The sequence below is a fragment of the Garra rufa genome, chromosome 13 (assembly GCF_049309525.1).
Source record: "Garra rufa chromosome 13, GarRuf1.0, whole genome shotgun sequence".
Lineage (NCBI taxonomy): Eukaryota > Metazoa > Chordata > Actinopteri > Cypriniformes > Cyprinidae > Garra > Garra rufa.
This window is the reverse complement of record NC_133373.1, coordinates 28,151,820-28,174,636: the sequence shown is the minus strand read 5'-3', so window position 1 is coordinate 28,174,636 and position 22,817 is coordinate 28,151,820. Positions and strand designations below refer to the sequence as shown.

The window sequence follows — 22,817 nt, the reverse complement described above, 5'->3', positions numbered from 1 at the left end:
ATAAAAAAAAGGTTTTGTTGGTTTTGTTGTGCAGTGTCACATTTTATTTAATTTTAAAGGGGACTGAGATAACTGAGAAATCAAAATTTCCTTGATATTTTGACATATAAGAGGTCGGAACTTTCTTATTAGTCTAAAAACGGCTTATATCGAAGACAATCTTTCAAAACAACAGGTTGCGTACATAGTGTAAATAACAAGAGAGCCAAATGCAGATCTATGCAAAAACCAAACAATAAAGATGGCTCCAAAGACAACAAGATGCAATAAAGTGGGAATTTGTGGGAAAACAGTCTTTGCATTGCCTTCATTCTGATCCCGAATTTTTAGTGAAGATCCAGACCGGGTCAGTAAGAACTTTGGTCCTTTGTTCACTTCATTTTACTGCAGATTCGTTTACAAACAAGGCACAATTCGACGCAGGATTTTCAGAAAGATTGAAACTAAAAGACAATGCTGTGCTGACTATATTGAATTTGACGGTAATGTTGCACACAAGTGTAACTGTTTTTATGCTTTTTTTTTTTTGTTTTTGTTTAGTTTTTTGCTTTGGCTGTTAGTACAGATCGTTTGATCTAAGGTTTTTATGTGTTTTAAAGCTAAATCACAGCAGTGTCCATCTGTGAAGCAAGTAGGCTGTCAAACAAACACAAGTGTTAGCCAATCATAGCAGTGTGCATTTACTTCTGAGTCTACAGTCCGCCATGCCTATTCAAACAGAGTGTTCCAATGAGGGGGGATCAAAACAGGACAGAAAATAGCCTATTACTTCTAAATATTGTTTTTTAAAGTAAAATCTTGATAACATTATTAGTGGACCTTGGAGAACCATACAAAATCATAAAAAAGGCAGTTCGTGACCCCTTTAAGTCAAGTTTAGTGTTTACTAAACAAGGAATTTTACAGAAGCCTTTAAACCGCTGATGTGCACTTTCACACAAATGCAGATGTGTGGAGGTCAGGCTACGAGCAGAAGTCTTGGTTTTGAGAAGTGAGCAGTGAGAATGAGCAAGCAGTGATATAGTGTTTACTGGTAACAAAATAGACGTTCCCATCAGCCTGATAAGTTGCTGATAGGACGTACAATCCTTTAGGGTTGCTGAAAGAAAAATAAAAGAACTAGCTCAACCTCTGCTCAACTAGGCCATTCTGCCACCTACCAGACCTGTCGCTTCAAGACCATGGTCAGTAAAAAAAAGCAAACAGACAACTTGGGGTGGCAAGATTCCTAAACAATGAGGTTACCTGTGAAGTGCAAGTTCTTCTTGATTTACAGGTTTATTACCCCTCTAAAAATATTTGAATTTGAACTCGGTTGACAACATTTTTTTTCCATCCAAGATACAACATACACTGCCAGTCAAACGTTTTTGACCAGTAAGATTGTTAATGTTTTTCTCTTCTGCTTACCAAGCCTGCATTTATTTCATCAAAAGTACAGCAAAAACAGTACAATTTTGAAATATTTTTTACTATTTAAAAAAAAAACTTCTATTTGAATACATTTTAAAATGTTATTTATTCCTATTATTTCAAAGCTGATTTTTTAGTATAATTACTTCAGTCACATGAAGTTATTCTAATATTCTGATTTGCTGCTCAAAAATATTTATTAATATTATTATTATTATTATGTAAAAACAGCTGAGTAGAATTTTTTCAGGTTTCTTTGATGAATAGAAAGTTTAGAAAAACAGCATTTATCTGAAATAGAAAACTTTTGTAACATTATGAATGTCTTCATCTTCACTTTTGATCAATTTAAAGCATCCTTGCTAAATAAATTTCTATAATTATATAATTAGATTTGATCACAGGAATAAATTTCATTTTAAAATATGTTCAAATAGAAAGCATTTATTTTAAATTTAAAAAATACTTTATTACTATTTTTGCTGTATTTTTGACCAAAAAAATGACGGCTTGGTGAGCAGAAGAGACATAAAAAATCTTACTGTTCAAAAACTTTTGACTGGTGGTGTTTGTCTGATTACATATTTTGGTAACCGTTTAAATTTTGTTTTAAAAATCTTTTTGTTTAGAACTAAAATAAATCAATCATAATTAAATGTTTAATTTATAAAAAAAAAAAAAACACTTCTAATCTTCAACCAAATGTATTTTTGACCATATCAGTGTTTTCCAATCCTCAGATTACTTTGCTATTATATTTTGCGTAAATGCTTAGGTGCTGATTGACAGTGTTAGCTTCGGGGTTCACGTGTGCTGTATTTCCAGTAGGTTTAACTCAATCCACGTGTTAATTTATTTATTTATTTATTTTTTCACTTTCTTGTGCAGTTGCACAGGACTGGCGAGTTCAGTGTGCCTCAGGTGATTTGTGCACAGGGGGCAGAGGGTGTGGCTTTCTTAATCACAAGACAAGCTTTTGGCATATGGGTGTGGGGCCCTTTATTAGTGTCAGTGTGTGTTTGTGTGTCCTTGTTCCTAACCCTCCCTTTTTATGTGTGTTTTGCAGGAAAAAGCAGACACCAGCTTCAACTCTTCACAGCTACGCTCAGACATCCAGGTCAGTCGAGCCACAATGCTGTGCATATCTGTTTTCAGACCTTAGCACACCTGCAGTCATCACCATAACTCACTGTTACAACACAACACCTCAGCTGACTGCATGCTCCGATTACACAGATTTGTGTATCATCAGTGATTAAAATCAGTGTGTGTGTGTAATTGCAATAATTAACCGCAGTGTTGTCTGTGTACACAGGAATCGTTTGGCATCAGCAGTGAGGTGTCCACTCCAGAGACTGAGAGAAAGTAAGAAAATCTCACTCAAACCTGCACTCGGTCAAGTGTAAATCTTAACAATACTAATAAATCAGACCCAGGATAGTTTTTAAAATCTAAATCTTAATGGTTTACCTAAACCTAAACTTGAATGCAACTACAGACCTCTCAAATATATGATCACGCACATCAGGTCCTACTCTCCTTCCCCCATCTACCCCTGAGTGTAAGTGTGTGTGTGTCTATGAATGGGTGTGAATTCCTCCGTTTTACTTCTTCACATCTTGGTGCTTCCAGGCTTCCTTCCTTCCATCCATTGTTCTTAGATGTTTAAGATGAAACTGGCTGATTAGAGAGAGGAAGAAAGAAATTCTGACTTAAGTGAGACTCAGTGAGTTTATAGTACACAAGATGACTAAATGAACTTTATTTAGCATTATTGCTTAAATAAGCCTAACACGATACACATAACATCATCTGTGCCCACACAATTGGCAAAGGTCAGTGTGCTGATTTAAAGTGTATTAGTCATGTCGTGAATTTCAGAATGCTAGAGTTTTTGTGAAGATGAGGTTTTTAAATATGTGATGTCAGTGCTCAAACAGCGTTGTGCCTCCATGCATCTTGTCCGTGTTGATGGTTTGTTCCTGTGGGAATGAGCAGTCCACGTGCCATGGAAAAAATTAAATTCTGCCGCTGTCATTCACACTCTCTGGAGAGTAGTAGTATGCTTAGATAAATGTAAAACATATGGAGCTGACACATCTTTCATCATTTAAATGTCTCTGCGGTGCTGTGCACATGTGGCTGGGTTTGACTGGTACTCTGCTTTATGATGGCTGTGAAACTAGCTTTAATTGACTGAAGCCACTTCGATTTTTCAATTTTTCACTCAGAATTCACTTAATATTTATATAGTTGATTTAACTTTAAGTTTTTTAACAGTAAGATTTTTAATGTTTTTTTTTAAGTCTCTTTTACTCACCAAGCCTGCATTTATTCGATCCAAAGAACAGCAAAAACAGTAAAAATCAGGATATTAGAATGATTTGAAGACTGAAGTAATGATCCTGAGAATTTTGCTTTGATTACTGGAATAAATTACATTTTAAAATGGATCCAAATAGAAAACATTTTAAATAGTAAAAATATTTCAAAAATTATATTGTTTTTGCTGTACTTTGGATCTAATAAATGCAGGCTTTGTGAGCAGAAGAGACTTCTTTAAAAAACATTCTTGCTGCTCAAAAACTTTTGAATGGTAGTGTAACTTAAAGGCAGTTTTACGTTCATCACCCACATCTCAAAGTCCAATAAACAACAGATAGATAAAACCAAGATTGTTGCTACTTTAAGTTTTCTGTGAGAGCCGCTTTTATTCTTTCCACATTGATATCTAAGCAGAAGCAATATGTTAGGTGTTTGTCATATCGCAGTTTAAATCGTAATCATAATATTTTCCATAATCACAAGATGATTTTATGCAGCCTTGTTTCATATCCTATTCTTTAGAATTGTCTGTGACATTATCAGCACAGTGCCATACCGGACAAAACAGTCTTTGCCAGACTACCTCAACTTCCTGTCTGTATGATTAGAAGAGGCCTTGGCCTCCAGAAAGGCTGTTCATTCTGTACAGCAGAGAACCCGATGACAGTGAGAAACGTGTGTGTGTGTGTGTGTGTGTGTGTGTGTGTGTGTGTGTGTTTAGTCCTCCTCCAAATACACACTAATAGGTTTCTATTTCAAATAAATTGTTCTTTTGAACTTTATATAGCAACAGTTATAGCCCTTTCAGTCAAAAGTTTTTGGACAGTATGATTTCTTTTTTTTTTGTCTCTTTGCTCACCAAGCCTGCATTTATTTGATCCAAAGTACAGCAAAAACAGTAAAATTTTGAAATATTTTTACTATTTAAAATAACTGTTTTCTATTTGAATATATTTTAAAGCTATTTCTGTGATTTCAAAGCTGATTTTTTAGCTTCATTACTCCAGTCACATGATCCTTCAGAAATCATTCTAATAATCAGATTTTTTTGATGAATAAAATGTTCAGAAGAACAGTATTTATCTGGAATAAAAATCCATTGTAACATTATCAATGTCTTTATTATCACTAAAGCTAAATAATGTTTTAAATATTGATAATAATAATAATAAAATTCTTGAACAGCAAATCAGCATTTTAGAATGATTTCTGAAGAATCATGTGACACTGCAGACTGGAGTAATGATGCAGAAAACTTAGCTGCTTTGAAATATATATTTAAATAGAAAGCAGTTATTTTAAATACTAAAAATATTTCACAATATTACTGCTTTTGCTGTATTTTGGATCAAATAAATGCAGGTTTGATTTGCAGAAGAGACTTTAAAACATTAAAAATCTTACTGTCAAAAACTTTTGACTGGTAGTGTAAAATTGTTTTCAGCGTTAATAATAAGAAATACCAAATCAGCTTTATGTAGCTTTTTTAACCTGCTTTTTACTGAATTATATTTTTTCCTCATTATATTAAGGTGGTAGAAATGTAGCAGGGTACAGAGAGCATGGATGTGTTTCGAGTGTGTGTGGCTTCAAGGAAATCCCTCAAGCTCCATTTACCATGACCTCTAGTGAAGGCCACTTCCTGGACGCTTCCTTTGCGATCTTTGTATATGTGTTTTGTTCTCCATCGTATATGTGTTCTGAACTCCAAAGCCAGGTGTAAGGAAGCAAACCAACCAATCGTAGGATACCAGGTGCACCCTTGGATAGCAGTGTCCCTCTTCATCAGCAGTTTGACTAGAGGAAAGAGGAAGTTAGCCCACTCCCAGCTCCAAAATAACAGTGAACATACATCACTGTAGTGATACGTCACTGATGAGAACAACGTGATGTTCCTCTTTATGCAATAGTGGGAATGTGTTGGCATAGTAATATGACTGATCTCACACTTTGGAAACTAAATATGTGACCTTGGACCACAAAACCTGTCTTGAGTAGCACAGGTATATTTGTAGCAATAGCCAAAAATACATTGTATGGGTCAAAATGATCGATTTTTCTTTCATGCCAAAAATCATTAGGATATTAAGTAAAAATCATGTTCCATGAAGATATTTTGTAAATTTCCTACCATAAATATATCACAACCTAATTTTTGATCAGTAATATGCATTACTTAGAACTTCATTTGGATGACTTTAAAGGCGATTTTCTGAGTATTTTGATTTTTTTCCCAAATATCTATTTCTAAATATCTCGACCAAATATTGCCCTAGTCTAACAGACCATATATCAATAGAAAGCTTATTTATTCAGCTGTATAAATCTCAATTTCAAAACATTGACCCTTGTGACTGGTTTTATGGTCCAGGATCACAATTATCAATATTAGGGCTATTCTCTCTCAAGTTATTAAAATTGGTCAAACTTAGAAGTTTATGTCATTGGACAGGGAGTCAAAACCTTAAAGTGGAGTTTTAATTGCATATCTGAGTAGTTGAAAACAGTAGATGATGCCCAAAATTGTTTCAAATTGACAAAATCCTCATAGAAATCATTATTTAACCCAAACAATTTCTGTTGCATCTAGTTGTTCATCCCAAACATGCCTCGTATTAAATTGAAAGACACAGTTGACGCGTGTGGAGAAAGTAAATATAGTGAAGTGTTCTTCCATCACATTCTCTGAATAACAATCTCAGCAAGCCAAGGATTCCTCTGTTTCAGAGATAGTGGACATGACAGTTACTCGCAGTGAAGGAATGCAGCTAGCAGGGTTTATATTCTGCTAGACACACACCAGTAAAGACACAAAACACCCTGCCAGAGAAAAGAAAGAAACTGACGGACTGTAACATGCTTTTATTGTATGCTGGTCACACTGTGCTCGCACACATACAGCTCTGTCAATAGCAGAAATCCTGAATGGAGCCTAATTTACTGAGCTGCTCTACAATAGGGCCTTTTTAGCATTGGATGCAGTTAGCATACAAGCAGGAGACTGCCTTTGGATTCTGTGTGGGATGAATGAGAGGTTAAACAGAAAGTTTGTGTTGCCATGGCAGCATAATGATATAATAATTCATGGAGGCCTCCGTCATGCCTGCTCTGTGTGTCTCAAACACACAGAGCAGCGTTGACGTCTTTATTTGGTCAGAGCGCAGTGGATGTCATGAAATATGCAGGAATCTGTGTTTTTAACACAAGCACATTTTCACAGTCCTTGTAATGACATGTAACATCTGACCTGATGCTAAACACACACACTGTTCTCTTGAATGTCATAGATGTATTTGGGACACATGGACAGCAGATGAAAAGCATACATGCACGCAACCGTAATGATTTAAGCACAAGTGACTGGTAAAACACAGTCTTCCTGTGGAGAAAACCAGACCCGCAGCACATAGGTGCAGGACAGTGTGTGTTAGTGTATGCTTACATGCCTGTGTCAGTGTTTACTTTAGTGCAGACTAGATTGAGATTGTTTTCTTAAGCCAAGGATGAGTGAAAATCCACCACCCAAATGAGAAAACCACAACACACACACACTTGCATACTTGCGTTCATGTCCTCATCTGCAGAACAAACACATGTTTGAGACAGAATGTTTTCTTCACTCTCTGTATTTTGGGTTTTGTTGACAGTCGGCACAGTTCAGATGTTTCCTCTCACTGGTAGTTAACACATGGCCCAGTTTCACACAGCTTTTTACAACCAGCCGTATGACAAAGTCAACATGATCCATGTCACACGACTAATGGGAATGTAAACATGGGACATTTTCCCAAATCAGGATGGTGTGTCCAGTTGTTCCGTCTGAAAAACAAGGCTAAAAAGTAGTTTTATTTTAATGTTAGGAATATTCACAAAAATATTAAAGGGAAAGTTTACTTCTGGAACAAAAATTTACAGATAATTTACTCACCCCCTTGTCATCCTAGATGTTCATGTCTTTCTTTCTTTCTTTAGTCGTAAAGAAATTATGTTTTTTTGAGGAAAACATTTCAGGATTTCTCTCCATATAGTGGACTTCGATGGTGCCCCAGAGTTTGAACTTCTAAAATGCAGTTTAAATGCAGCTTCAAAGGGCTCAGCTTCCCCAGCCGAGGAAGAAGGGTCTTATCTAGTGAAACGAATGGTTATTTTCTAAAAAAAAAAAAAAAAAAAAAAAAAAAATTACATTTTATATACTTTTTAACCTCAAATGCTCATCTTGTCTAGCTCTGCGTGTATTCTGTATATTCTGGTTCAAGACAGTTAGGGTAGGTTGAAAAACTCCCATCTCATTTTCTCCTCCAACTTCAAAATCGTCCTTTATTGCAGTTTTATCTTTTTTTGTAAAGGGTGTTTGATCTTTGCACTGAGTCGGTACTTCTGCAGTAATGTAGGACGATTTTGAAGTTGGAGAAAATTAGACCTACCCTAACTGTCTTGAACCAGAGTACTCCCAGAGCAAGACAACACGAGCATTTGAGGTTAAAAAGTAAATAAATCGTATTTTTTTTTTTTTTTTTTTAGAAAATGACCAATCTTTTCGCTAGATAAGACATTTCTTCCTCGGCTGGGATCGATTAGAGCCCTTTGAAGCTGCATTTAAACTGCATTTTAGAAGTTCAAACTCGCAGGCACTACATAAATCCACTGTATGGAGAGTTTTCCTCAAAAAACATAATTTATTTACGACTGAAGAAACAAAAACATGAATATCTTGGATGACAAGGGGGTGAGTAAATTATCTTTAGATTTTTGTTCTGAAAGTGAACTTCTCCTTTAAGCAATGTAACTGTTTTCAACATTAAAAATAATATTGAATGATTTCTGACGGATCATGTGATGTGAAGACAGGAACAATTTTGCATTTTGACATATTAATAGATAAGTTCACTTCCAGAATACAAATTTCCTGATAATTTACTCATCCCTATGTCATCCAAGATGTTAATATCTTTTTTTTTTTTCAGTGGAAAAAAAATTAAGGTTTCTGAGGAAAACATTCCAGGATTGTTCTCCATATAGTGGACTTCAGTGGTGGCCAACAGGTTGAAGGTCCAAATTCCAGTTTCAGTGCAGCTTCAAAGGGCTCTAAACGATCCCAGCCTAGGAATAAGGGCCTTATCTAGCAAATTGATTGGTCATTTTATATAAAAAAAAAATACAATTTATATACTTGTTAACCACAAATGCTCATCTTGTGCTAGCTCGACTGTAAACACATAATCTGATTATTACATAATCACGTGCTTGAATTATGCATAAGTAGCAACACCGTGTTTACAAAACGAACATGCAAAAAGTCAAACGCACTTTACAAAAAAAGGTAAAACAATGATGTTGGATTAAGTTGTAGGAGAAAATGAGAGAGTTTTTCACCCTACCCTAACTTTCTGAGCTGAAATACTCATGAAGAATTAACCGTGCGATTAAATTATCAGGAAATTTTTATTTTAGAAGTGAACTATCATTTAAAGCAGAAAATGATTGTTTTTATTGTATTTTTAATCAAAAAAATGCAGCCTTGGTGCACATAAGAGACGAAAACACAGACTCCAGATTGTTGAGCGGCAGTGTACATGCAGATATTAGTGTAAGAATTTAATATAAACTGCTTTCAAAGGTGGTGTATCTGTATTAAAGGGTGATGTAATTAGGCCAGATTTCTTTTGTCAGGGTCAATATATCATCTGTGGAATCTTGGTGCTGTATGTTTATCCTTTGACTCCATAAATGAGTGCTGGTGTGTGTTAGATTTTTATTATTTTGGTATTTTCCAAGGGCACTGTGCCTCAGAGGAGTGAAGTGGAAATATAAACAGCCAGTGTCTGTCCTGTGGTGGCTCTTGTTCCCTTTTTCCTCCCTCTCTCACTTTCTGTCTTCCTTGTTTCGATTCGCTGCATCTCCAGAGCATCTCATCTGTGCCCTGTGAGCCTCAGGAGCCTGACATATTCTCTGTGAACAGCACCACACTGCCCTCTACTGCCTCAAATCCGATAAATCTCTCTATACATTTGGTTAACACAAATCCAGCTACCACTCATATATACACATACTACCTGTCAGTAGGAGATAAGGCATATGGCCTTGAGAAATGAGAAATGTAATGTTCAGTGCTGAGATGTTGAAATGTTTTATTAAACATGTCCTAATTCCGTTCTTCTCTATATTTTTCATCAGAATTCCTCTGCACAAATCCAGCTCTGAAGATGGATCAGGTTTGTGTTTGATTATGAAAACTATTCAGCTATTATTATGATTATCTTTTGGTGGTTTTGAGGAAATCTCATTAGAATTATTTGGTATTAAACCAGACTGGAATGTAAACGCTAAAAAACAGTCTGTTTTGTAGATTGGCAGAAGTATAGATGTTAGAAAAGAGATGTGGAGTCAGTTATTTTTGTAAATAATTAAATTTAGACATTTTGGAGTTGATGTTTATACAAACGTTAATGAGTGTGATGCCCTGATGGCTTTCTCCTCTCTTCACATACAGGAAAATGGGACAACAAGAAGAAAAACAAATCCTTCTGGCAGAACTTTCGAAAGTCACAGAAAGGGGTCACAAGGCAAACGTCAAAAGGTAATAAAAACAATCTCACTCTGTTTTCTCATGTTCTCCCTTCATAACTCTTCCCTCACTTGTTTTTATTGCTCAGAGACACTATATGAGAGAAGATCCGTATTTTGATACGGATTGTTCACTGTAGAATGACTAAAGCTAGACCAATTTTGTAATTTTGCACTACCAAAATGTTTTTGAAATATGATCTTGACACAATATGATGATCACTGAATGAACTGGCTTGCCCTAAAGGGGCTTTTCCTTGCTCTTGTTCTTGTTCTTCACTGTTGACCTATGACCCTTGACCCTCCAGGAGAGGACATTGGCTATGTGGCCAGTGAGATTACCATGAGTGATGAAGAACGGATTCAGCTGATGATGATGGTGAAAGAGAAGATGATCACAGTGGAGGAGGCGCTGGCACGGGTAAACATCGCATTATCCCCGAGCAATAACACAAATGAGCTTTCCAGACTTACATTCATGTGTACTAACCTTACTTACCCAGACTGATGCCCCCTGCTTCCTCCAAACGCACATACACACACTCACATACATATAAATACATGCGTACTGACCCTGCATCTGAGAGCTGCAGTAGATTTCTTAGTGCAAATCATGTTTTGTTGAGACGGAAGAGGGTCTTTGGTGCCTAATTCTCTGACGTAGGGTTAGCTGGGATTGGTTGGATAGATTTCTTATGTCCTTTTTCACTGTTTAGGTGTTTCGGGTGATTGCAGGTGTCTTTTTTTCCTCTGTCATTGTGTTTTAAGAACATGATAATGATTAATTATCATCTGATAATCAACCTAATGGATGATAGTAGAATGTGGCTTCCTTCTCTCCACAAGGCTGACATTGATTCTTTTAACCAACAGGGTTTTCTATATTCTTTAAAGTCTCTTCTGCTTCAGTTTTTCCTCCTTCGGGAGTTGATAGGTAGTTGATTTATCTATGTAATGACCATCTAAAGTTTGAATCAATGCTAAGCCTTTGTGGATAGTTGACATCATACATGCTGTAAGCATGCATGAACGTGTCTGTCCTCTTATGTTTATGTTTGAATGCAAATGTATTTTTTAAATTAATGTTGCTTTACTTGTTCTATGTTCTTTGTGTTTTTGTGGTGTTTCTTTGTGTGTCCAAAGGCATCATGCACGTTTTTTTTTTTTTAATTAGTTTTAAATTCTAATTAGTTTTAGGCTAAGTCTAATGGTGCACAGTGTAGCATGAAAATTGACCCAGGATCAGCCAATGATCATTGTGCATTTTTATCCATTTTATAAAAAGAGCAGCTTTTAAATTTTGTTTCAGTGGTAAAAAACTGAAATTGAAGTGACAGAAACATTTGTATCCTAAAAGCTAGGGGTGTAACGATACATTCATATTCGTATTGAACCGTTCATTACAAGGCTTTCGGTTCGGTACGAATTACATACCGAACAATTTATTGAACTAATACCCCTACCAATAAATGTAAGTTTAATAATACAAAACATCATGGTTACCCGAGAGGGAATGATGGGCTGCATCCCCATAGTGTCTGCTAGAGGACGCAGTGTGAATTCCCTAGAAGGGGGAACGTCTCAGGTTATGCATGCAACCATAGTTTCCCAAGGGGGAATGAGACGTAGCAGGAGTTCCCTAGAAGGGAACGTCTCGGGTAATGCATATAACCATGGTTCTCCGAGAGGGAACGAGATGCTGCATCCTCTAGGGGACACTATGAGGACACAGAACAAGTTCCCTAGAAGGAGAACACGTATTTAATAGATTATATTATTCATATATACATCGAATAAATCAAATACATATAAAAATACAGGAACAAGTTAATTATTCATATGTACAAAAGCCTATAAATAGAAAACTGTTCGAAAGCCTAGGGTCTGTAGTGTGTTGTGTTATACAGTCAGTAATATAGTTTTTGAAAGCTCAGTAAGGAGTTATTTAATAAAAAAATTTAAAAACAGTAATATTGTGATATATCTATTTGAATATATTTTAAAGTGTCATTTACTCCTGTGATGATGACAAAGCTGAATTTTCAGCAATTGTTACTCAAGTTTTCAGTGTTACATGATCCTTCAGAAATCATTCTAACATTTTCTGACATTCAAAAACCCAAACTTTTGAATGGTAGTTTATATAAATAGTTATTTAAAAAAAAACACTCATTTTGAATGGAGATGACGTTTCTGTGTGTCCCTGTCTCTGTCTTTTTAATGTATTTTGCTGGTGACTGGTGAAAGCTTTGTGTGTTTGTCTATGTATACATGGTTGTATGGGGTGTTCGCTGACTCTATTTCTGCAACAGATAGGGTGTGTGAGTGTAAGGGGGAGGGGACAGCTCTCTTTGACCTCTTGTTCTCCATAGTTAAAGGAATATGAGAGGAACAGACAGTTGAGCAGCAGTACAGACACAGCAGAGTGGACTGATGGATCCAGTCCCACTGTTAACCTCTCCTCCGTCTTCAATGTAAGTACTATACTAAACCACCCAGACTTTAGACCTGAGTGTGTATAGGGGCGTTACAACATAACCTCATTCAGTCACATCAAAATTTATTTTTCCCCCACCAGTAAGTGTTAGTAATGTCTCTCACTGTACTGACTGATGTCTTGTGTGTGCGTCTATGGAGTTAAATCTCTGCAGACCACAATAGTGACATTGTGGTTTATAAACTCAGTCAGTGGCAGTCCTTACATCAACCCAGTTCATCCCCTTCCCTGCTATAACCACACCGAACACATTTGCATTGGCTAGAAACTTAAAGACTCATGAAGTTTTGTAGGTACCATACATTAAATGTGCACTTAGTATTGTTTTTATGCTAATCATCATGATACATAATACAATAATCATCATGATCATGATACATGGCGTAAATATAGTATCATGCTTCAGTTTCTGATTTTATTATAAGGCTGGTCATGTGATCTCAACGTGGCTTTTATTAGATTGCTGAAATGACTGAAGTCTGTACATCTTTTTTTTTTTTTTTACAGTACTATTAATTTCTGTTGAGGTTAAAATTTTTAAACGAGTAATTTACTGAGTGCACCATAATTCTAAATTAATATAAGCAGTGATCTGAAAGCTGATATGTCGAGTTTGTTTGAATGGAGACTAAGTTGTTGTAATGCCTCTGCTGTAATGAGCATCTGGCACTGGCGGCTCACTGTAAAACCCCTAATGTTGATGTCATTTCTACTTGGCATGAGGAGCTGGCACACTAAACATCCCCTGGTGATGAGGTCATAATAGACGTCTTAACCAAAGAGTGATATGTGGCCATTTCTGCCTCCTAGCCTTTTCTTTTGCTTTGAAAACAACATCAGTTAGATATGTCACACTACTTTGGGTCTAGTTACCATTACAAGAGCATGCTTGTGTAGATTGTGTATACGTGCCTGTGCCGTCCCAAGCAGTGCATAAACGGGGTTCTCGGTCAAAAGCCTTGAAAGCTTTGGTAACAGTGGATTTAGTTTGCCCTTTTGGTGAAATAAGCTGCCAGTACACAAATGCACACATAGTTATCATGGAAACTTTGAACAGCTTCCAGCCTCTGGAAGTAAACATACACCTCCTTTTCTAATGGTCAGCAGCTAAGCTGTTTTTGCAATGCTTTTTGATGTTAACAAACCACAGCACTGCTTTGCTCAGCGCTTAGAGCTACAGAATGACTCACTCCACCCTGCAAAGCCTTGTGTCCGCTGAGAGGAGTCACTGCCCGTCTCCGTCGTGGCGCTTTCTGTGAAGCTTTATGTTGTATGTGTGTGCGGTCAGTGTGATTTCATGTCTGAAAAGATTAAATTAGATGAAGTCAAAACCATTGTGACACTGTTTTAATGTACATTGAGCCCTCTTTTAAAATGATTCTTTTCTGCTCACCAAGCCTGCACTTATTTGATTCAAAAATGGCAAAAACAGTAATATTGTGAAATATTTTTAATATTTAAAGTAACTGTTTTCTATTTGAATATATTTTCAAATGTAATTTATTCCTGTGATCAAAGCTAAATTTTCAGCATCATTACTCCAGTCTTCAGTGTCACATAATCCTTCAGAAATTATTTTAATACACTGATTTGCTGTTCAAGAAGTATTTTTTATTATTATTGTTATATTTAAAACAATTAAATACTTTTTCAGGATTTTTTTTATTAATAGAAAGATACAGTGATCAGCAAGGATGCTTTAAATTGATCAGAAGTGCTGTTCTGAACTTTCTATTCATCAAAGAAACCGGAAACAATTCTACTCCGCTGTTTTCAACAATGTTTTTTTAAGACTCTTTGAATAAAAAATGAAAAAGAACAGCATTTATGTATTTATTTATTCACAATAGAAATCCTTTCTAACAATATAAGTCTTTGCTGTCACCTTTTATCAATTTAACACATCCTTGGTGAATGAAAGTATTAATTTCTTTCCAAAAAAAAGAATAAGAATTTACTGAGCACAAAATTTTAAATGGTAGTTTATATTGTTACAAAAGATTTCTATTTTAAATAGATGCTGATCTTTGTAACTTTTTATATATTAAAGAATCCTGAAAAAAAGTATCACAGGTTCCAACAAAATATTAAGCAGCACAACTGTTTTCAACATTGATAAATAATGCTAAAATGATGCTAAAAATTCAGCTATGCATCACAGGAATAAACTCCATTTTAAAATATATTCACATCAAAACAGATATTTTACATTGAAATAATATTTCACAATATTACTGTTTTTTTTCTGGATTTTTGATCAAATAAATGCTGCCTTTTGAACGGCAGTATACATTTTTACTTTTTAGAAATTAAAATATTCCACATTACATTGAGTTTTTTTTTTGGTATTTAAAAAAAATTGGTATGGAAGATGGCCGTCTTGCAAAAAAAAACTCAACAGTCCTCGAAAAAAGGTTTTATTTTAATTCTGTAAAATATAATTTCTTGTCATTCTTTTATTGGGGTAAAATATATGACCCATTGACCCATTTGTTCGTGAGATTCGTACTGTTTTACCCGTTATAGCAAAAGGAGAGGAAATGAGGTAAGCAAACCTTATTCATACAAAGACCCTGTATCTCTGAGCCCCTGAGGGTGTTTCTGAAACACACACACACACACACACACACACACACACACACTCACACACACACATTTCCAACTGCCCGTCTGCCACACATCAGCATGTGCAAATTGAATCTCAGCGTCTGAATGAGAAAATGGATCTCTGTAGGAATCTTGGCCCCTGGGTTGATGATCTCCTATTTATAAATGGAAATGGGTCAGCCCCAGTCTGCTAACAGTTAAACCGACGGGCACAACTCTCTCTGGGGAGCCCGCTGATCTGAGCTCAGTTTAACATTAATCAGAACACTGAGAGCTTGCTGTGTGTCCGCAGGGTTCCCCTGTCATGAGATCAGTGTCAGCTGCATTCAATATAGTGTCCCATCACGGCTCCAGCGGAGTGAGCTGATTTGAGATCAGTGCTAGTAACCGCTGTCACAGAGGATGTACTGTATCTCTATATGAATGGGCTGCAATCAGTCCAGCCTTTCTTCTCTCTGGCCCACATTCCTTTTCTCCTCTGAAGACCATTAAGGATGTTCAGGGGTCATATGGCAGACCTCGCAATGTTTCCGGACACACAAGCTCACAAGTCACTCCCCTGCCTCCAGATATTGCAACTTCCTTCAAAAAACTGTTTAGAGTTTGTATCCGTCTTGGTGTGAGACGGTGTTGCGTTGGGATTTTTGCATGGGCGCTAACATCTAACCTGGTAGGAGCACGGCTGAACACATTTTGCACGCATTCTGGCGTTCTCTTTCTAGTTTTTTATTTCCTTTTTTTGCGCATGTTTGAAATGCGATTTGTAACTTGTTTGCAATGGGATTTAGAAGCCCTTAAGTCCTTAATGAGATTGTCCAGACGTTATTTTCTTCATATGGGTGCTTTTGATTATTATGTAAATGAGTTTTTCTGCTCTGTTTCTCAGAATACATGTTGAGCAGTTTGAGCGGTGTTGTTACATGTCCGACTGTATTTCTCATCCATCATCACAATGACTCTTCTTCTTTTTGAATGATGGCCTTTAATGATTAGGAAAGATTATTCAATGCCTATGGTGAACCGTTGAAATTTTGTGTGTGCATGTGGTTGAACTTTTAAATTTCCAGTAACAGATCATATTCAACCTCAGCGTCTTAGTGGAACACTTAAGTGTGTGGTGTGTTAGGATACACAGATATAATTGCCAATCATTGATATTGGTCAAAACAGCTCAGTCTCTCCTGATAGTTTAAAAACAGCATGTGGTTAGCACAGATTATATCCTGTTAGTTAAAAAATAGCATGTCATCCCATAATGCGGTGTACTTATGCAATGAACAAAATGTTTTTGGAGCGGAATGACTCTCTTCAGAATTGCAATTTGCAAGTTTGGCATTTGGGTAGAAGGCATTAAAGAGGTTTCAGTATCATAAATGATGTGTGAACTGCGAGGTCAGGTTATGTTAGATGTTTGTTAGAGAGAGTGATCCCGTCATAAATCATCTCAACAGTATAGTTCCTATCTGAATTATTCATTTGGATTAAGAAAATAATTTATTCCACCACAAATGCTCAGTCATACCCATCTGTTATGTTCAAAAACAAGACTTAAGTGTTTTTCCTGGACTCAAACAATCATAACACATAACTCCATACTGCATTAGTCATGTCCTTATTAATATCAAGAGCCCATCCTAAACATGTCATAATCTGTTCATACCAGTTTAATCCATCCTTTTCTGTTTTTGTGTATGTCTGTGTGAAAAAGGATGTATTTTTTGTTCATAGGAGGTGATATAATACTGAGTTTTTTTCTCTCTAGTCTGTGGAGCAGTCAGACGATGAGCAGGAGGACTCTGTAAAATTCAAGAGGCTTCACAAGTTGGTCAACTCAACTCGACGTGTTCGTAAGAAGCTCATCAAAGTGGATGACAGCAAACGACAAGGCTCACAAGGTAGCTGGAAAAGACTACAGTTTATATGGCATATACTCACTCAATTTAGTTTTTAATATTAATTTACCTTGGTGTTCAAAAGTTTGGGGTCAGTAGGATTTTAAGAAAATAGTAGTTTTATTCTAGAAGGATGCATTAGAGTATTAAAGTATAAAGGCCCAAAACACAACTTTTAAAAACTTGTATATTGGAATATTTAAAAAAAAATCTACACTTTTTGCCCGATATTGAAAACATCATAACATCCCTACTTATTAGTATTGGCCAGAATTTGTATATATTGATTTATTTTTGTATTTGATATCAATTACTATTCATGCTTCATGCCACTGCTTTAAAATAATTCATTAAACAGTATTGCTTGGAATAGGTAGATAAAGATATTTAAGTTTTGTTTTGAACTTCCTTTCTCTGCAGATTCGCTCAGTCTGGATGCAGCTCCCATATGTGATGACATAAACGCACTGTATGCTGAAATCCACAAGAAGCCGGCCCAGTGCACAGACTCCTCTTTGTCCTCTCTTGCCCAAGAGCAGCTCTCTCTGGACGGGGACACGGACAGCCTGACCACCTCGCCCTCCACCAGTAGCCTTGACGCCTGGAAACCTGCTCACAAGTTAGTGAAGACCTCCGGCACACATCCCCACGGCCTGATCCGCCCACCGCGGAAGAGCAGTGCTGGATCTGGACTGGGTGTAGTAGGGGGTAGTGGCTCCTCTTTCTCCGAAGTGGAGGGTGTGGGAGACGACAATGCTAAAGTCTCCCGCTCAGTTACAGACGGAGAGATGCGGAAGGCCTTGTCATCTTTGTCTCATGGGGTAAGTACTGACAGCGTCTACGCTTTTTATGGCCTCACTAGGCCCCGCCCAAAGCCGCACCCCCTTCTGGTGTCTTTAGATGACATTAACAACACCAAACGGCCACCCGTCTCCATGTGGCAGCGTAATAAGCCTGATCCAAACTACGCATACTCCACCAAGCACCTTCTCTATCAACGTTCCTGCAATGCGCAGAAAACCATCGCTCCCTCTTCCACCTTGCCTGCTTCCCCTCCCACTCGTGAGCTTCCATTGGCCAGGGAGAAAGGAAAGAGCTGTGGGAGCGGAGTAGTTGGCAGCTGGCTGTTTCCACCCAGGCGTCTGAAGGGAAGGACGGCAGTTAGTGAGCTCAACATCACATACGTGGTGGAACGCAGTCTGTACGGCCACTTGAACTGGACCGGGCTGGTTAGGCCCGTCACGCTGAGCAAAGCCGACAGGCGTTGGCTCCTGGAAGACGAAAAAGATGCGAACAAGAAGTGGGCGTCCAGCATGGATCGCTGCACCAAGCGCGTGCTCTTACGCATCCAGCAGAAGTCTGTGAGTGTGCCGGAAGAGCAGATCTACAGTGCCCCCTGCTGCACTGGAGGAGCAGGCTGCTGCAAAGCTGCAGAAGAGAATTGCAGTAGGGTACAGTTTAGAGACAAACTGCTTCAGTTATATTTCAAGACAAAGTCTGGTACTAAAATATACAACAGCATTTTAGTGCCACGTTAAAAAAAAAAAGTAAGATTATGAGATTAAAGTCGTAATATTTTGAGAATAAAATCAAAATATTACCAGAATAAAGTTGAAATATTACGAGAATAAAGTCGAAATATTACATGAATACAGTCTAAATGTTTCGAGAATAAAGTCGAAATATTACGAGAATAAAGTTGAGATATTACGAGAATAAAGTCTTAAATGTTTCCAGAATAAAGTCGAAATTTAGTACAGAGTCGAAATATTACGAGAATAAAGTCTAAATTTAGTATAAAGTCTAAATATTACGAGAGTAAAGTCTAAATATTTTGAGAATAAAGTCTAAATATTACGAGAATAAAATTGAAATGTTTTGAGAAGAAAATCGAAATGTTTCGAGAATAAAGTCGAAATTTAGAGAATAAAGTCTAAATGCTTTGAGAATAAAATCGAAATATTGCAAGAATAAAGTGGAAATGTTTTGAGAATAAAGTCAAAATATTACAAGAATAAAGTCGAAATGTTTCGAGAATAAAGTCAAAATATTCAGAGAATAAAGTTGAAATATTACGAGAATAAAGTCTTAAATATTACAAGAATAAAGATGAATTATTCCAAGAATGAAGTCGAAATATTACAAGAATAAAGTCTAAATGTTTCGAGAATGAAGTCTAAATATTTTGAGAATAAAGATGAAATTATGAGAATTAAACTTATTAAACTGCTTTAAATGAAGTGTATACAGTGATCTGTCGTGCCGCATTAAAGAGCGTGAAAAATAGACATATTGTTTGTTATTTTGCTATAAAACTAAAAGATTTTGAAAGCTGAGACTTTGAAATTATCTCCTGGTGCTCTCAATCCGGGCCATTTGCATGCGCAATAGGCTAGAATGTACTCTCAAATTTGTTATCTCATAATGAGATTATAAAACTTGAATCTCATAATAGCTGCAAATTAATTCTCATACTTTTGACTTTATTCTCATAATTTTGACTTTATTCTTAAAATATTTAGACTTTTAATCTTGTAATTTGAGTTTTTTTTTTTTTTTTTTTTTTTTTTAACGTGGCACTAAAACGTTATCGTAGAAATAGTAACTGTGCTGTCCTAAAAAAATTTTTTTCAAAAATCTTCACCCATCTCTGGAGTGATTATTAACGCTAGAAATCCCTTAGACTGTCAGTTCTACAATAGTCAGTGTTACTGCAGCATGGAGTCAAAATTTCATATTCTAAGAAGGGTGTAGAAGAGAAATAGAATGTGATAATACCTCAAGTCTTATCTTTCCCCACCCTGAGCTTCTCTCCTTTCATTTTTTGACCTATTCTCTTGTAGTCAGCCATGTGTGTCAGAGCGTAATTGAAACTCACAGTCCTTGAGAGACAGTGGAGAGTGGTAGACGAAGAAGAAAATAAATAATATGGAGTTCCTTCTGCAGCTTTGTAGAGTCTGTCGTCTGCGGATCCTCGTCGTCATTCATAGTGAATGTGAACATGACCGTGATCTTCATCAGTGAACTCTTTCATCCATTTTGGGTTGGAAATGCCAATGAATGATTTTTTTTTTTTTTTTTTTTGAATGTGCTACTCTCTTTTGATTGAGATTTTTTTCTTTTAAAGTGCATGATGTTATTCCATGGAACGTGCAACAGCTTCTCATACTACAACATTTGATCTTAATCTGTTTATTCTGAACAGGATATCTTCTGCTTTTGTAGAACATTTCAACAAAATGTCATGAAATGAAAAGCCAGTTCATTTGAATTGACTGCATCATTTGTATTTGAGTGATGTAAGATGTTGCTTTAACTCAGCTCACATTTGTTTTTTATTTTTTCAGTACCAATTTTCAGTTAATTCATCAAGGTTTTCCAAGAAAGCATTGGTTTATTTACATAATGCTAAACAACTCCTGAAAGATTTTATCTGGAGTTAAATAGGAAATCAGGTCATACCATGAGCTGTTTTCTTTTGGCAAGTGTGTGGTTTCCATTGTAAAGAGCAGCATGAATCATTGAGACTCTTTGTGAATCGTTTAAATGGCTCTCTCTAAATATATTCATTAGCTTGTCAATTCACAGTAATTGTGTCTTTTTTCCACAGAGAACGTGTAGCTTTGGAGGATTTGACCTGTCTAATCGTTCCCTCCATGTGGTCAACACGGCCGAGCCTAGTGTGAGTACACATGCGCTTTTTCTCTCGATTCCAGCTCTCATATGCAGCTGCAGTGTTTGTGATCCAATTGTGTTGATCAGCTGGCTTTCAGTGTGCTTAATCGCTCTCTTTCTCTTTCTCTCTCTCTCTTCTGGCAAAAGGAGCAGGAGGCTCTGTACAGGGACGCTGTGAAATCTCCCACCACGTCCCGTATCTCTCTAGGGAAGAAAGTCAAGTCTGTCAAAGAGACCATGAGGAAACGCATGTCCAAGAAATATGCCGGGTCTCTATCTGAACAGGTACACACACAGATGACCATGTGCTTGCTTTGATAGTTATGTGCTATATAGAAGTCTTGTTCAGAGGTGAGACCCTTTCTCTACTCCAGGGGGGATGTAGCACATGTGTGCCCCACTTTCTGTGTATCAAACTAGGGTCAAACATCCCTTTATGTAGCCTAGAGCTTGGATACAAGCTCAGTCCAATTAAACACACCCTTATTCCCTGGCAGTGTTGAATAAACACTCACTGCCTGTATTCAAGTGTTTGTTTTAAAATGCTGCCTCTGTAAACAGCTCACTAGGTTTTAGTTACAATTGAGGCTAGAGTTTCCATGTATATGATGTGTCTCATTTCGTTTAGCATGTTTAATGTAGATCTTTGATTATGTGTGCATTAGTCACTGTTGAGCTCATTTGTGCAAAGAGAACTTTGTGCCAAAACCATGTCTTGCTCCCTGTAATCATATATTGTGTTGGAGTGCCACCTAGTGGCACCTTAGTGCAATTACTTTGCTACACTAGAGGATGAATCTCGTAACAGTGCTGCAAGCATGCCCTTTTTGTTGCTATTATATTATAATGTGATATAATTATATATATATAGTTGTATATAATTATAATACATTTCTGTCATTTTTGTTCTTGTATAGTCCAGTCCAGATGGAACGCCCAGTTGTCCTCAGTCTCCTCAGCCAGACACTGACTCTCTGGAGAAGCCCAAACTCAAAGCTGGAGGGTCTGTAGAGAGTCTGCGGAGCTCCCTCAGTGGGCAGAGCTCCATGAGTAAGTGTTTGTCATATTTTTTTCCCCCACACCAATCTACACTCTATACACCGTAATAACAAAGCAAAAACAGAATTGTCAAAACTTTAATAAATTAAAAATAAAAACTGAAATAAGTACATTGTATAAGTATTTATACCCGTAACTCAGTACTTAGATGAAGCACCTTTACAGCCTCAAGTCTTTAGAATGACCATCAGGTTCTTGGTCACCAGTCTAACCAAAGCCCTTCTCCATCGATTACTCAGTATAGCCAGGAGGTCAGCTCTAAGAAGAGTCCTGGTAGTTTCAGACTTATTCCATTAAGGGTAATGGAGACTACATGCTTTTGTGAACCTTCAATGCAGCAGATTTTTTTCTGAACTCTTCCCCAGATGTGTGGCTTGATGCAAGCCTGTTTCTGAGCCCTACTGGCCCCTATTTGCCACAGGTTAACTTCACCTGAAGTGTAGTTACATCTACAAGCAATATGAATGCTCCTGAGATAAATTTCAACTGTCCCAGATAAGAGTATACATACTTATGCAATGGAATCTTTTCAGTTTTTTATTTTTAATAAATTGTAAAGATGTTAAAAAAAGTTTTTTGTTTTGCCATTATAGTGTATGGCGTGTAGAGCTACTAAACGTGTGGGTGGGGCCTATGGTGAGAAGAAGAATATTTTTGTCGATGCCTTGCTCGGGTGGCAGTTTTTATGCGAACGACTGTATCCGAGTGACGTCACTCTGACACCTCAAATCCAAACCAGCCATTTTTTGAGCTTTATTAAATAAATGCTTTGTTTATAACGAGGA

General features: G+C 36.8%; 1 protein-coding gene across 5 annotated transcripts in view; it reads left to right on the top strand.

The window, feature by feature from the left end:
* sash1a (SAM and SH3 domain containing 1a) overlaps positions 1 to 22,817 on the top strand; it is a 279,016-nt gene that overhangs the window by 243,351 nt on the left and 12,848 nt on the right. For 2 of the 5 annotated variants that reach the window (XM_073853107.1, XM_073853109.1), the window contains exons 3-13: positions 2,480 to 2,530; positions 2,729 to 2,778; positions 9,913 to 9,950; positions 10,229 to 10,315; positions 10,611 to 10,723; positions 12,675 to 12,776; positions 17,169 to 17,301; positions 17,719 to 18,659; positions 20,909 to 20,980; positions 21,121 to 21,258; positions 21,891 to 22,023. In XM_073853107.1, coding sequence (XP_073709208.1) covers positions 2,480 to 2,530; positions 2,729 to 2,778; positions 9,913 to 9,950; positions 10,229 to 10,315; positions 10,611 to 10,723; positions 12,675 to 12,776; positions 17,169 to 17,301; positions 17,719 to 18,659; positions 20,909 to 20,980; positions 21,121 to 21,258; positions 21,891 to 22,023 — 1,858 coding nt within the window. The remainder of the gene's footprint in view (positions 1 to 2,479; positions 2,531 to 2,728; positions 2,779 to 9,912; positions 9,951 to 10,228; positions 10,316 to 10,610; positions 10,724 to 12,674; positions 12,777 to 17,168; positions 17,302 to 17,718; positions 18,660 to 20,908; positions 20,981 to 21,120; positions 21,259 to 21,890; positions 22,024 to 22,817) is intronic. The other 3 variants (XM_073853110.1, XM_073853111.1, XM_073853108.1) reach the window with 2 other exon arrangements.